Below are 14,718 nucleotides of genomic sequence, written 5' to 3'. Positions count from 1 at the left end.
GACAGGTGTTTGTCTTTGGGTGTGTGCCCCCTAGAGGGGATCTGAAGTCCTGCAGGGTGCATCCATTGGGTTTAACAAGAAAATAAGCCGTTTGACTGGCTGGCTGTCTATCTGACTGTCTGGCTAGCTGATATGCATGATGTAATAACAAGTAGGTAAATCCTTTACCTCTCACACAGATGGTGACTGCAGTGGACCAGGATGTGCATACAGTGAACGCAGACCACACCCATCAACAGAAGGCAAATGGGCCCCACCTGTAAAGCACATAGAACAGAGGACTGTTCTATAAAGCACATTTACCAAATAAGCCAGGCTTATGTCAGTTAGTTGGACTCATTTCTAGTTCATTTGTTTCCATAAAGCCAACTCAACGTAGTTCAAATTCAGTTACTATGGTAACTTATGCTTCGAAACTAGCCTGGTTCAGGGCGTGATGTTCCGTAACCAGACGTTCCTGTAACACTGACCCAACGGGAGAACGTTCATGTAACACTGACCCAACAGGAGAACGTTCCTGTAACACTGACCCAACGGGAGAACGTTCCTGTAACACTGACCCAACGGGAGAACGTTCCTGTAACACTGACCCAACCGGAGAACGTTCCTGTAACACTGACCCAACCGGAGAACGTTCCTGTAACACTGACCCAATGGGAGAACGTTCCTGTAACACTGACCCAACGGGAGAACATTCCTGTAACACTGACCCAACCGGAGAACGTTCCTGTAACACTGACCCAATGGGAGAACGTTCCTGTAACACTGACCCAACCGGAGAACGTTCCTGTAACACTGACCCAACGGGAGAACGTTCCTGTAACACTGACCCAATGGGAAAAAGTTAGGCTACTGGATAATGTATTGATTAATAGTAGGCTATTTATAAAGTCAATTTAATGTGTTTAACGGGTGATGTTTTTTAATCAATGAAGTAAATGTCTAAAAAAGGACCTACGTAGCCTATCGTTTACGTCAATCATGGCGTGTCATTTTATTTTGATGAAGTGGTGGATGACGGAGCTGCTTAAAGGGAACGTTCTTTGTGGAAGAAGTAACGTAGCCGTGTGCATTGCTTTTGCCGTGGTGGATTGTATGATCCATGTTTTACCACTTGGGATGCTTAAGAATAAGTAAACAAATAAAATAACTTAAGTCTGACTTGAATTAGTAGAATTGCGCGAGCTGAAATTGGCCTTTATGGAACCGCTTTAGCCCCGCTTGATTTGTTAAGCTAATTCATATCAGGTTTGGGACTTTAAGTCCAGCTTTTTTGAGCGGCCTTTATTGAACAGTTTACACACACACACACCCACAACACAGAAACACACATGGGAAAACAAACACCAGATTATGTCCAATAAACCTGATTCTGAATATGGGGGTCAGATGGCTGTGCTGTTAGGGAATCGGGCTATTAATCAGAAGGTTGCTGGTTCGATTCCCGGCCGTGCAAAATAACGTTGTGTCCTTGGGCAAGGCACTTCACCCTAATTGCCACAGGGAATATCCCTGTACTTACTGCTCTGGATGAGAGCGTCTGCTAAATGACGAAATGTAAATTAATAGTCATTCTAAATCAAACGCATCAAAACCCAGGCTAACCCATGTCCAGGTTAACCCCAGGCTAATTTACTCAATCTAATCCCTATCCTTCCAATTACATGGCCAATTACACAGTCATCCCTAACCAACCTGCCTTTTGTACATGTTAGCTATACCCACACACATCATCTCAAATGTATAAAAAACATGCATTTAATAGCCATGCTACTCCGAGAACATTATACTCACAAAGTAAGTCTGTTAGCCACATTAGCAGTACATGCAACACACAGTGAGCATATTAGCCAGGTTAGCAGTACATGCTACACACAGTGAGCCTGTTAGCCAGGTTAGCAGTACATGCAACACACAGTGAGCATATTAGCCAGGTTAGCAGTACATGCTACACACAGTGAGCCTGTTAGCCACATTAGCTATCCATGCTACATACAGTGAGTCTGTTAGCCATGTTAGCTACCCATGCTACATACAGTGAGTCTGTTAGCCATGTTAGCTATCCATGCTACACACAGTGAGCCTGTTAGCCATGTTAGCTATCCATGCTACACACAGTGAGCCTGTTAGCCATGTTAGCTATCCATGCTACACACAGTGAGCCTGTTAGCCACGTTAGCGATACATGCTACTCACAATGATGCCTGCATTGCGCACAGCCAGAGGAAGGCCCAGCAGACCAGTCCCAATGTTGCCCTTCAGAAGGTGGATGAGCGCTTGGCTGAACCTGCAATATCACACACACACACACACACAACACTATACTCATGTAGTTACCACAGGTAACAATGTTAGCAGAGCTCTTGTATGGGTGGAGAGGTGGAGGTCTTGTATGGGTGCAGGGGTGGATGGAGGTTTTGAGTGGGTGGAGGGGTAAGTGGTGTGGGTGGAGGTATTGTAGGGTGACCAGAAGCATGACCCTGAAAAGGAGGACACTTGGGTCCAAAAAGGAGGACAATCCCAAAATGTTGTTGGGGAGGGGGAGGGGGGGGGGGGCATTAGTATGAAATTAAGACAATAACATTTGTAATTTTAATACAATCCAATACTTCAATACAAGTTCACTGATTTTCTGTTGTCTTTGGTGAAACAAGTTTAGTCAAAAGATAAAGAAAATAGGACAGTACCATTCCCCAAACAATTTCAATTGTAATAGAAATAAATTATATAATGTGGTCAGCTCACTAGCGGTTGTTTAATCATCCGCTGTTGTAGTGCCCGTCAGAACCAGCATCATCCTTGTGCCGTTTCGTAGCGCAGGCATGCCGCTCTAAAGCCCCTTTCCCCCGACTACTCAACTGTTTACCAATGCGACAGAGCTTACAGAAGGCATGCTATCTATCTGTGCTGCTCTCAGTGGCAAAGTGTAGTTCTGAACTCCACATAGGTTTGAAGGAGTTCTTTCTTTTTGGCATCTGAAAGCCCACACGAGTGGTAAATTGCGACGGTGGTCAGGAAGGGTCACAAAGGAGGGCAAAAGGGCGAAAAGGAGGAAACGGAACAACAGTCCGGACAAAGGGCTGGAAAACCGGACTGTCCGGACAAAATCTGGACGTCTGGTCACCCTAAGGTCTTGTGTGGGCGGAAGTGTGGACTGAGATCTTATGAGGGTGGAGGTCTTACGTGATGCCCTCCTCGCTGCCCGGTTTGTACTGTCTGAGAGACAGCAGCTCTGGGTCCTGGTCCTCATCAGTGTTCTCATCCGCACCCTCGCCCGGAGCCTCAATAAGCGGGGTCATCACCTCCATATCTGAGGGAGCCAGGAAAGGGTTACAGGACTGTTCTAGAACATACAGGATAGTTCTAGAGAACATACAGGCCTGTTCTAGAACATTCAGCACTGTTCTAGAACAAAACACTAGACAGGCACATACAGAGAGCTGTCGTTCTGGACATTGAACCGCTGTTGGATTCGATATACTTATATGACTTGAGGGAACGATATCATTGTTTAACCTGGCTGTTAAGTTTGTTCCTGCAAATGCAATTCTTTGGTTTCTTTCTGGACCCAATCAGGACATTATGCTAACTTGGAATGAGGCGAGAACTTATTTTGATATGCATACGGTACCATGCTTTCCCTAGTATCATAATGTCCATATTGAAAAGTCAGATTAATCCTGTTTTCATTACTGATGCAGAGAATGCGGGGTGCAGAAATACGTCAGGAAGTTACGGTCTTTATCATACGTGTAATTACGCTACTTCAGTAAGATTTTAAACATAGCTGTAATGTAGCTACCTAGCTGTTGCGACGTTCCCATCTTCCACCGGGCATCTGTGCAGCTGCCGCCGGACAGGCCTGCGTGTTTAGCCCCCGGGAGAGGCGCGAGACAGTCCGCAGACGGCCTTCTGACACGAGTAGGAAAGATAGATTAAATATTAAAGAAGTCATTATGACATCTAAAAAAACATGACAGTAACACTGTTGAAGGAGACATATTTAGACGTGTTGGCTACAAATGAACATACTTGACAAGGGTTAATCAGTGCAGAAAAGTAAATATGCTAATGTTTTTCCATGCTACAGACATGATAAACATTGAAGCCTAGGGTTAAGTTCTAGGTTTGTATATGACACTACCTGCAGTGTCATTGAATTAGCTCTACGAACGGTGGAAGTAGAAGCCGGGTGGTGATGTGTTTGGGGAAAGGATCTTACCTAACGGCTTTCACTGTCAAGATTCAGCTTTGTTTTGGTCACAAGCTCTTTTATAGCTCCGTCGGTCCAGTGCACGCGTACACTTCAGGCGTTGTGTAAGGTTCCTGAAGTGCCTATTGACACATCCATTGATCTTGTAAATTCAAAGTAGTCGTCATAGTTAAAATTGAACTTCCAGGTTAAAATGATCCGGATTAGGAAGCGTTGGATACCATCTATCCGGGGCCGACGAAAATCATGGAAAACGTCACACATCGGCGGGGGAACTCTTAAAGGCGACGTACCCAAATAGTTTCCATTCCGTTTGACGCTGTGAAGAATTTATTTTCACGTGTCGCCCACAATTAGAATGTGGTCGCCAAATCTCAACGAACACATTTCTGACTATGACAACGCACACAACAGCAGCACACTGAAATTAATCAACTCGAAACGAACTAGTGCCCACACACATGATGAGTTCTGGAACAGATTCAGTCTCAATTCGTTTTAAAAGCTCTTGCACACCTATATGCAACACTTTAACATGTGCCCTTGAAGGAAGTAATTCAGTAGACAAATGACTGAGCAGAACCGTGATACCGCTCAGCCTGGTGATTTAGTGTCTGGGTGAAAGATAGCATTTACGTGTTTCTGCTAAACCCAGCAGTCACACTAAAGCAAAGCCACTGCCATGGAGTCAACATTGGGGGGGGGGGGGGGGGATTACATTTTATATGATAATTTCGGACAGCGTGCGTGGTTGCCTCTCATAGCCTTGCACATTTATATTTCTATAACAAAAATAATAACTATTTAACTATAAAAAATATTAACTATAAGCCCAAATCCCCAATATGTTATGGGTAACACTTATGAATAATGGTCCGTTGTTAACAAGAAGTTATGCAGGAAGTAATAGGTATTACTACATTAACACCAAATGTAATACTATTAACTAATATGGAACCAAGATTAACTAAGCAGTAAGTTATAGCTAATTTACTACAAAGGTAGTTCCTTGGTTAGCATTTGGTTATTACTAAATAAATATATCCTCATTGAGAACTAGGCTACTTGTGAACTATGACCAATTACATTTTTTATTTATTATTAATTACAAAAGTAACTTATCAAAAAAGTGAACAATTCTGTTTTTTTTTTACTCTGAACATGGTCATAACCTTTCAGAAGCTTGTGCCTCAAACGGGTTCTTTGTGGAAACCAGTTTATGAATATTATAGCCCACCAAATACTTTAGCTTCAGGTTGAAATTGTGACTACTCTTACCAAAGGATGGACGTATGTTCTCTGTTTATTTCAAACTTAAACATGGTATAAGACAAATAATGATCATTTGTTTAACATTTTTTATAATTAGGAAGTGATGCTGACACGCTCGTGATTGGATTAGTTCACTATGAGCATTTGAGCGTCAGTTCCATGTCTCAGACTCCAAAGACATACCTTTATGTTACAGTCGCTGGGGAGGACTTCTCTTTAGGATATGAATATAAACATTGATGTTCTCTTTTCAAAAACAATTTGCATCCTGCATTTATGTTGCGATAAGCGCAAAACCACATCTTCCAGATTAGGTTTGTTAGAATATCACTAGTGCCTCACAGAAATGTATGCCTGTACTGTATGTGTCAAATATAAAATTAGACTTATTATATTACCAGTATAACTCATCACTAATTACTTAAGATTAGTTCAAGACTAAATCAATGTATTTATTACACATATGTAAGGTGACAGAATCACAAAAGACTGGACAATGAATACAGGAAATCAAGAGAGTATATGGTATCACAATCTGGGAGGATACAAGCTGATTAACATAGCCTCTTCAGGCACTGAAAAAGGACACTGCATGTTAAATAGCTTTTGTTTGGGTCTTTAGATAGGGCTCCCAGAAATGGCCTTGTCATTCCTTCTATTTTCCTCGTTCAAAGTTGCATGGCATTATACACTTCGGAAATATTGTGACCTCAGACTTGCCTTAGTGACAGAGGCCTTTCATAGTCACACCTTACATAGACCCAACTTATGGCTGTGCAGGCATAATAAAACAGAATAATATCAATTTATCAATGATACAAGAAACATAATTAATAGATAAGCATATTTATCTCCTGGACATAACCAAAGGTTATATGCTGATGAGGTTAATATTGCAAGTTATAAATCAAACATTGTTTATTATATTCCTCAAACGTTTTAAACAGTACTGAAATAATAGAGTAATAATTTTCTTTAATTTTTGTTAACTGATCAGTGGTTTAAGGACAGACCTCTTCACACCCTTCTGCCACTCCATGTGACATTTTCTAGAAACGCCACTGCTGAAGGGAAATCCTAAATGTGTAATTAACTTATTTGAACTTGGAAAAGTGCCAGTAGCATTTCTCACACTTGTCTTTTTCGCTGCTCTTTTAACTCAATCAAAAATAAACAACTTCCCTTAAACTCTTGCATCCCTAAGAGAACATATATTTTACATATTTTCTGCTGTATATTGGGGGGGATAGATTGGTATTTTCTCAATATTGGGGGGGACACGACCCCTCCAAAGAATGCATGGTTACCCCCTTGCAGAGCCTGATTGAAAATAAATAGGACGCTACAACACCGCAGCCAAGTTCAGGAGTGTTCACGGTGGTATTTGTAATTCACTTCTGTGACGATAATGAAATGGTGGGACTTTTAATTAAAGACCATTTTCCTGTTAATTAAAAGGGAAATTCAATTTGCAGAGGTGTGTGACGCTGGGGTCTGATCGACAGGCAAGGAGTGAAGCGCCAGCAGGGGGAGAGTGCTGTTCGGTTCCTTTCATGATCAAGGCTCGTCTCTCTCCCCTCCCAGCCTTCCACAACCACTATGAACACGTTTTTTCAGCTTTCAATCAGAAAACAGCCTGATGCCCCAGTTCACCAAGAGGTGAGGCTGATAACGGAGGCACGAGTCTGCAGGATGTTTACCACAGTATTTACTACTCATGTCATCGCCATGCTAGCGAGGAGGTGATAATTGTCTTTGGGGTAGTGGGGGGTCAGAGGTTTAGGGACAGGGTTTGTGTCACATGTATGTCCTTGGCTCCTGCCACCTTTGCAGAACCTGCTGAAATGGACATGTGTTTGTGGACGAGTCCATCCTGATTTTGTTTCAATGAAGTTCTGGGTTTGGGTAGAACAGTGAGCTGTTGGTCTACTTGGTGGATGCGGTGGGGAGACTGGCTTGTGTTGGTGTGGGCAGAATGTACAGGAGGCTGGGAGGGGGTTAGGGATGTGTACAGTAGATGGGTGCCAACTACAAACATTCAGTAGCTACAGTCAGAGAATAGTACCACTCTGGTGTTAGAAGTGGTATCAGAATATATCTATCTCTTGTCAGTCTCGTCCTGTGTGTGTGTGAACATAAGTTTTCGCTTTCTTCCTCTAATCTAACTTTCCTTTTTGCCGTCAGAAAGCCAAACTCTCTGATTACTGAGTCATTTTAAACTACAGCTGCACTGTCACTCTGCAAAGCCCTTGAACAAAGTCAATTACTCACATTTTATTGGTTGGGAAAAAAACGGAATTATCTATTCGTTATTCTACATCAAAGAAAATAAAACCTTAATGGGAAGGGACTGAGTGTTTACATTCAAAGGTTTTGTAGACTAAAGGAAGCCAATCAGTATAAAGTCAATGTGAAAACATTGATGCAGGTGATAAATGATAGCAACATGATTGACACCTTTCCTGTGGTCTGTCACTTGGATGAGGTTTTCAACAGCTGCAGGGATTCCCACAGATCTGCGTTTGAAAAGCATAACTTTCTGAAAGAGAAAGAAAGTGCCATCCAGTCTTAATCCCCCTTTGAAACTTCACAGTTTCAAATCAGCATTCAGAAATTAAAAAAATATTATTTGACCCAATTTAGCTTGAATCTCCTTCTACCTGTATGTGTGTGGAGTTAGGCAGGATAAGAGGGCAGGAGTTAGGCAGGATACGAGGGCAGGAGTTAGGCAGGATGAGAGGGCAGGAGTTAGGCAGGATAAGAGGGCAGGAGTTAGGCAGGATGAGAGGGCAGGAGTTAGGCAGGATGAGAGGGCAGGAGTTAGGCAGGATAAGAGGGCAGGAGTTAGGCAGGATAAGAGGGCAGGAGTTAGGCAGGATAAGAGGGCAGGAGTTAGGCAGGATGAGAGGGCAGGAGTTAGGCAGGATAAGAGGGCAGGAGTTAGGCAGGATGAGAGGGCAGGAGTTAGGCAGGATAAGAGGGCAGGAGTTAGGCAGGATAAGAGGGCAGGAGTTAGGCAGGATAAGAGGGCAGGAGTTAGGCAGGATAAGAGGGCAGGAGTTAGGCAGGATAAGAGGGCAGGAGTTAGGCAGGATAAGAGGGCAGGAGTTAGGCAGGATAAGAGGGCAGGAGTTAGGCAGGATAAGAGGGCAGGAGTTAGGCAGGATAAGAGGGCAGGAGTTAGGCAGGATAAGAGGGCAGGAGTTAGGCAGGATAAGAGGGCAGGAGTTAGGCAGGATAAGAGGGCAGGAGTTAGGCAGGATAAGAGGGCAGGAGTTAGGCAGGATAAGAGGGCAGGAGTTAGGCAGGATAAGAGGGCAGGAGTTAGGCAGGATAAGAGGGCAGGAGTTAGGCAGGATAAGAGGGCAGGAGTTAGGCAGGATAAGAGGGCAGGAGTTAGGCAGGATAAGAGGGCAGGAGTTAGGCAGGATGAGAGGGCAGGAGTTAGGCAGGATAAGAGGGCAGGAGTTAGGCAGGATAAGAGGGCAGGAGTTAGGCAGGATAAGAGGGCAGGAGTTAGGCAGGATACGAGGGCAGGAGTTAGGCAGGATGAGAGGGCAGGAGTTAGGCAGGATAAGAGGGCAGGAGTTAGGCAGGATGAGAGGGCAGGAGTTAGGCAGGATAAGAGGGCAGGAGTTAGGCAGGATAAGAGGGCAGGAGTTAGGCAGGATAAGAGGGCAGGAGTTAGGCAGGATGAGAGGGCAGGAGTTAGGCAGGATAAGAGGGCAGGAGTTAGGCAGGATGAGAGGGCAGGAGTTAGGCAGGATAAGAAGGCAGGAGTTAGGCAGGATAAGAGGGCAGGAGTTAGGCAGGATAAGAGGGCAGGAGTTAGGCAGGATAAGAGGGCAGGAGTTAGGCAGGATAAGAGGGCAGGAGTTAGGCAGGATAAGAGGGCAGGAGTTAGGCAGGATAAGAGGGCAGGAGTTAGGCAGGATAAGAGGGCAGGAGTTAGGCAGGATAAGAGGGCAGGAGTTAGGCAGGATAAGAGGGCAGGAGTTAGGCAGGATAAGAGGGCAGGAGTTAGGCAGGATAAGAGGGCAGGAGTTAGGCAGGATAAGAGGGCAGGAGTTAGGCAGGATAAGAGGGCAGGAGTTAGGCAGGATAAGAGGGCAGGAGTTAGGCAGGATAAGAGGGCAGGAGTTAGGCAGGATGAGAGGGCAGGAGTTAGGCAGGATAAGAGGGCAGGAGTTAGGCAGGATAAGAGGGCAGGAGTTAGGTATGGGGATAAAGAAGATGATACAAAAAACTGGAGGACAACAAAAGAGCAATTTTCCATTTATTTTATGCACCATCAGGTGTCCGTACATATCTATCTATTATTATATTTACTGTGCAACCCCTTTAATCTGTATGAATTATTTTATTTATTTCCAATTTCTGGTTCTGGGCCCCACCTAGTGAGAACTTCAATCCTTTTTAGGGGAGGTAGCGCAACAATAGGCCTCTGCACAGGAAGAATAACAAGTCTCTCGAAAATCCAACTCTCATCAATCTCATGTGACAGACCTTGTTCCAGACCAGTGTTTTGAGGGGCTCTGCAGGCTGGGTAGTGGAGGACAGAGCAGGCTGGGTAGTGGAGGACAGAGCAGGCTGGGTAGTGGAGGACAGAGCAGGCTGGGTAGTGGAGGACAGAGCAGGCTGGGTAGTGGAGGACAGAGCAGGCTGGGTAGTGGAGGACAGAGCTGGCTGGGTAGTGGAGGACAGAGCTGGCTGGGTAGTGGCGGACAGAGCAGGCTGGGTAGTGGCGGACAGAGCAGGCTGGGTAGTGGAGGACAGAGCTGGCTGGGTAGTGGAGGACAGAGCAGGCTGGGAAGTGGAGGACAGAGCAGGCTGGGTAGTGGAGCAGAGAGCAGGCTGGGTAGTGGAGGACAGAGCAGGCTGGGTTGTGGAGGACAGAGCAGGCTGGGTAGTGGAGGACAGAGCAGGCTGGGTAGTGGAGGACTGAGCAGGCTGGGTAGTGGAGGAGAGAGCAGGCTGGGTAGTGGAGGACAGAGCAGGCTGTTTAGTGGAGGACAGAGCAGGCTGGGTAGTGGAGGACAGAGCAGGCTGGGTAGTGGAGGACAGAGCAGGCTGGGTAGTGTAGGGTTGAGCAGTAGGGAACTTGCAGGGAACTTGTATTATTCATGAGAGGACTGAACTAGAACTAGAACCCTGAAGACCTCTCACTCAGCCACTTAAACAAGACACACTCACCACACTCCCCCCCGTTCCTCTGCCCCCCTGTTACCCCCCCCCCCCCCCCCCCTCCACCCCCCCCCCCACCCACCTCCACCCCTCCCCCTCTTGCCACCCCATGTTCCCAGAGGTTGTCTGCTAGTTGAGATTCTAGAAAACAAGATTTTAGAACGCTGAGATGTTTGAAAAGGGACATTCTAAGACACAGAGATTTGACATTCTAGAGTGTCTAGAACACAATAGAAACGGTTTCTAGAACACAGAGTGAATCTGAGTTGTGGCTCTTGCTGTCAACAGAAGCTCATCTACAGCAGAGGAGGCACCAGCCAGGCCTGCAGGACCCTTTTGCTGCCAGCAAGGGGCGATAGAGTCACTGTTTTCATAACATTATTTATAACTCTACTGCTGGCTCCCCTCCTCACCTTCTGCCTGCCTGTCTGTCTGTCTGTCTGCCTGTTTGTCTGCCTGTCTGTAACTGTCTGTCTGCCAGGGTCTGTAAGTGTCTGTCTGTCTGCCAGGGTCTGTAAGTGTCTGTCTGTCTGTGTGTCAGCCACTCCGCTGGCTGCTCAGGAGTCCTGCAGGTGTCACCATCCTGCACGCTCCCATTCAGAAGAATCCTCACTCCCTTCCTGAAGGAGGATCTCATTCACGGCCATGGAGCCATTCAGAATCTCTGCTTTGTGTTTGTGGAACGGCTCAGCGCGCGCTCTGCAGAACTCAGAGGGCGGCATGGAAACGAAGGATGTGTGGGAGAGAGAGAGGGGGGGAGAGAGAGGGGGAGAGAGAGGGAGAGGGAGGGGGGGGAGAGAGGGGGAGAGGGGGGGGGGAGAAAGAGGGGGAGAGAGGGGGGCAGAGAGAGGAGGGGAGAGAGAGGGGGGAGAGAGGGGGGGAGGGAAAGGGGGGGAAAGAGAGGGGGACAGAGGGGGGGGGGAGAGAGAGAGGGGGAGAGAGAGGGAGAAAGAGGGGGGAGCAGGTTTTGGCAGTGCCATACAACAACACCCCTTCCTCTCCCCTGAAACTGTTACTTTCCTCTCTCCTATTTTCTCTCTCTTATTCCTCTCTTCTGTCCCCTCTCCTACCCCCCTCTCCCTCTCTCCACCTCTCCTCCTTCCTTCCCCCCCCCACCTCTTCTCTCTCTGTATGCAGTCTCTCTCAGCTCCCCCCTGCAGGAGTTGCTATGGAAACAGACCTTCTCTGTCAGGTGGCTTCCTGCTGAATGCTCCCGGAGCTCTGATTGGCTCTGACAGTGTCTGGCTGAGTCACCTCCCTATGTGACCCAGGAACAGCCAATCATATGATTAAAAACACAACCCCATTGCCACTCCCACCCCCATCTGTCTCCTCAAGTGCCCCCCTCCTCTCTCTCCCCCTCCTCTCTCTGCACCTCCTCTCTCTCCCCCTCCTCTCTCTCCCCCTCCTCTCTCTCCCCCTCCTCTCTCTCCCCCTCCTCTCTCTGCACCCTCCTCTCCTCTCCCCCTCCTCTCCTCTCCCCCTCCTCTCTCTGCACCTCCTCAACCCCAGCAGGCAGGCAGGCAGGCAGGCAGGCAGGGAGGGAGGGAGGGAGGGAGGGAGGGAGGGGAGGGAGGGAGGGAGGGAGGGAGGGGAGGGAGGGAGGGGAGGGAGGGAGGGAGGGAGGGAGGGAGGGGGGGGGAGGGAGGTTTTACCAAAGCCCACATCGATCCTCAAACACCCCCAAGAGACCTCATCTCATTCTCTCCACGCAGGAAGTCTTCCTCTTACTGTACTCTCACTTTACCACGATCCCTCACCCAGCCCTGCTGCATCCTCATTGGCCCATGCTGCTTCCTCATAGGTCCATGCCCGCTTCTCATTGGTCCAGGCTGGCTTTCTGTATGTTGAACTCAAAAACCAGTTTATGCGGGGCAGGAAGAGGATGGGCATAGGGGTGTGTGAGAGGTGTGGGAGAGAGGGATAGTGAAGATGGCGAGAGGAGTGAAGAGAAGAAGGAAGGAGAGAGAGAAGAGGAGGGTAGGATGATAGTGTGAAAGGAGAGGAGGGGAGAGGAGGAGAAGAGAGGAGAAGAGAAGAGAAGAGAGAGGAGGTTAGGAGCTTAGGAGGTAAAGGTGAGGCCGCAAACCCCCTGAGGCTCTCAGTCTCTCTCTCTCTCTGTCTCTCTCTCTCTCTGTCTCTCTCTCTCTCTCTCTCTCAGTCTCTCTCTCTCTCTCTCTCTCTCTGTCTCTCTCTCTCAGTCTCCTCTCTCTCTCTGTCTCTCTCTCAGTCTCTCTCTCTTTCTCTCTCTCTCTGTCTCTCTCTCAGTCTGTCTCTCTTCTCTGTCTCTCTCTCTCTCTTTCTCTCTGTCTCTCTCTCTCTCTTTCTTTCTGTCTCTCTCTCTCTGTCTCTCTGTCTCTCTCTCAGTCTCTCTCTCCCTGTTTTTCTTTCTTGTCTCATCAATTCATCTTTCCGGCAGGAAATGTCTGAAAAATCTATATGAGGCGGAAATCTCCAGAGAGAGACGAAGAGGGAGAGGAGAAAAAGAGAGAGAGAAAGAGAGAAGAAGAAGGAGTTAAATTGTTCCATGATGAATTCCATGATCTCCATCTCATTCAGTTCCGCCCTCCTCAGCCTATAGAAACTGATCCTAGGTCAGAATTACTGATCTGCTCTGTAAGCATTCACGTTGGGATCAGGAGAGTTCAGGCTGACTTCAGACTCATTTAGCAGCCACAAGTAGACCCAGAGGGAAGGGTGTCAGTGTGCTACCAGGCTGGGGACGGACGTTCCCGGACAGCCTGTCACAGGTAAACAACAGCAACACCATCAACAATAGCATGCCTTGTCTTTCATGGAATCAGCGGGTGCCCCATCTCCTATGGCAACAGAACAGTTTTAAAAGTCTCTTTACAGTAATCCAGTGAAAATCGACATAATGACAACCAGCTCATTCCAAACGTAGATTATCTTGCCATCGACCATAATGCGGCCAGTGAGCCACAGCTGGTCCCATGTCTCTCAGCCCCAGCTGGTCCCATGTCTCTCAGCCCCAGCTGGTCCCATGTCCCTGAGCCCCAGCTGGTCCCATGTCCCTGAGCCCCAGCTGGTCCCATGTCTCTCAGCCCCAGCTGGTCCCATGTCTCTGAGCCCAGCTGGTCCCATGTCCCTGAGCCACAGCTGGTCCCATGTCTCTGAGCCCCAGCTGGTCCCATGTCCCTGAGCCCCAGCTGGTCCCATGTCCCTGAGCCCCAGCTGGTCCCATGTCTCTGAGCCCCAGCTGGTCCCATGTCCCTGAGCCCCAGCTGGTCCCATGTCCCTGAGCCCCAGCTGGTCCCATGTCCCTGAGCCACAGCTGGTCCCATGTCCCTGAGCCCCAGCTGGTCCCATGTCCCTGAGCCCCAGCTGGTCCCATGTCTCTGAGCCCCAGCTGGTCCCATGTCTCTGAGCCCCAGCTGGTCCCATGTCCCTGAGCCCCAGCTGGTCCCATGTCCCTGAGCCCCAGCTGGTCCCATGTCCCTGAGCCCCAGCTGGTCCCATGTCTCTGAGCCCCAGCTGGTCCCATGTCCCTGAGCCCCAGCTGGTCCCATGTCTCTGAGCCCCAGCTGGTCCCATGTCTCTGAGCCCCAGCTGGTCCCATGTCCCTGAGCCCCAGCTGGTCCCATGTCCCTGAGCCCCAGCTGGTCCCATGTCCCTGAGCCCCAGCTGGTCCCATGTCTCTGAGCCCCAGCTGGTCCCATGTCTCTGAGCCCCAGCTGGTCCCATGTCCCTGAGCCAGTCCCGGTACACGGAGCATCATGGGTTGTCTCGGGAGGGGTCGGTCCTAGATTTGACGCTTCAGGTGATGTCATAGGCTGTCCCGTAACCGACTACCAATCAGCAAGTCCACTCACGTCACATGCACACGTTTCAGTGCATCACTGGTACCCCAGGTTGACATTATCTACATTGAGTTCTACATTGTGTGTGTGCTAGTGTGTGTGTGGATGTGTTTATTCTAGATGTGAAGTCATTTTCCACAGATGTGCAGTATTAGAACAACAGTGATCGAAAGTGCGTGAGGCTTATTCACTCTCTGGTCAATGGCATTACTGTGTGTGTGTGTGTGT

The 14,718-nt window shown here is 48.1% G+C and overlaps 1 protein-coding gene across 2 annotated transcripts; it reads right to left on the bottom strand.

The window, feature by feature from the left end:
- Positions 1-6: 6 nt before the first annotated feature.
- Positions 7-4,447, bottom strand: LOC124477975 (proton-coupled amino acid transporter 4-like). Of its 2 annotated transcripts, none has more exons than XM_047036052.1 (5): positions 4,223-4,447; positions 3,803-3,912; positions 3,184-3,310; positions 2,197-2,287; positions 7-257 (listed from the first exon to the last, which is right to left on the bottom strand). In XM_047036052.1, the coding sequence occupies exons 2-5, from the start codon at positions 3,822-3,824 to the stop codon at positions 165-167; spliced, it is 333 nt and encodes a 110-aa protein (XP_046892008.1). In that variant the 5' UTR covers positions 3,825-3,912; positions 4,223-4,447; the 3' UTR covers positions 7-164. The 2 variants fall into 2 exon arrangements, with proteins under 2 accessions (XP_046892008.1, XP_046892009.1); XM_047036053.1 differs by having other exon boundaries at positions 3,803-3,909.
- Between the last annotated feature and the right edge of the window lie 10,271 nt (positions 4,448-14,718).

The sequence above is a fragment of the Hypomesus transpacificus genome, chromosome 15 (genome assembly GCF_021917145.1).
Source record: "Hypomesus transpacificus isolate Combined female chromosome 15, fHypTra1, whole genome shotgun sequence".
NCBI lineage: Eukaryota > Metazoa > Chordata > Actinopteri > Osmeriformes > Osmeridae > Hypomesus > Hypomesus transpacificus.
The sequence above is the reverse complement of the archived record's forward strand: the minus strand, read 5'-3'. Positions and strand labels throughout refer to the sequence as shown.

Coding starts and splice junctions, on each gene's coding strand:
- LOC124477975 (XM_047036052.1), bottom strand. CDS start 3,824: ATGGGAACGTCGCAACAGCTAG. Junction 3,311..3,802: donor GGGAACGTCGCAACAGCTAG/GTAGCTACATTA, acceptor TGGCTCCCTCAG/ATATGGAGGTGATGACCCCG. Junction 258..2,196: donor TGCGCAATGCAGGCATCATT/GTGAGTAGCATG, acceptor TGTGCTTTACAG/GTGGGGCCCATTTGCCTTCT.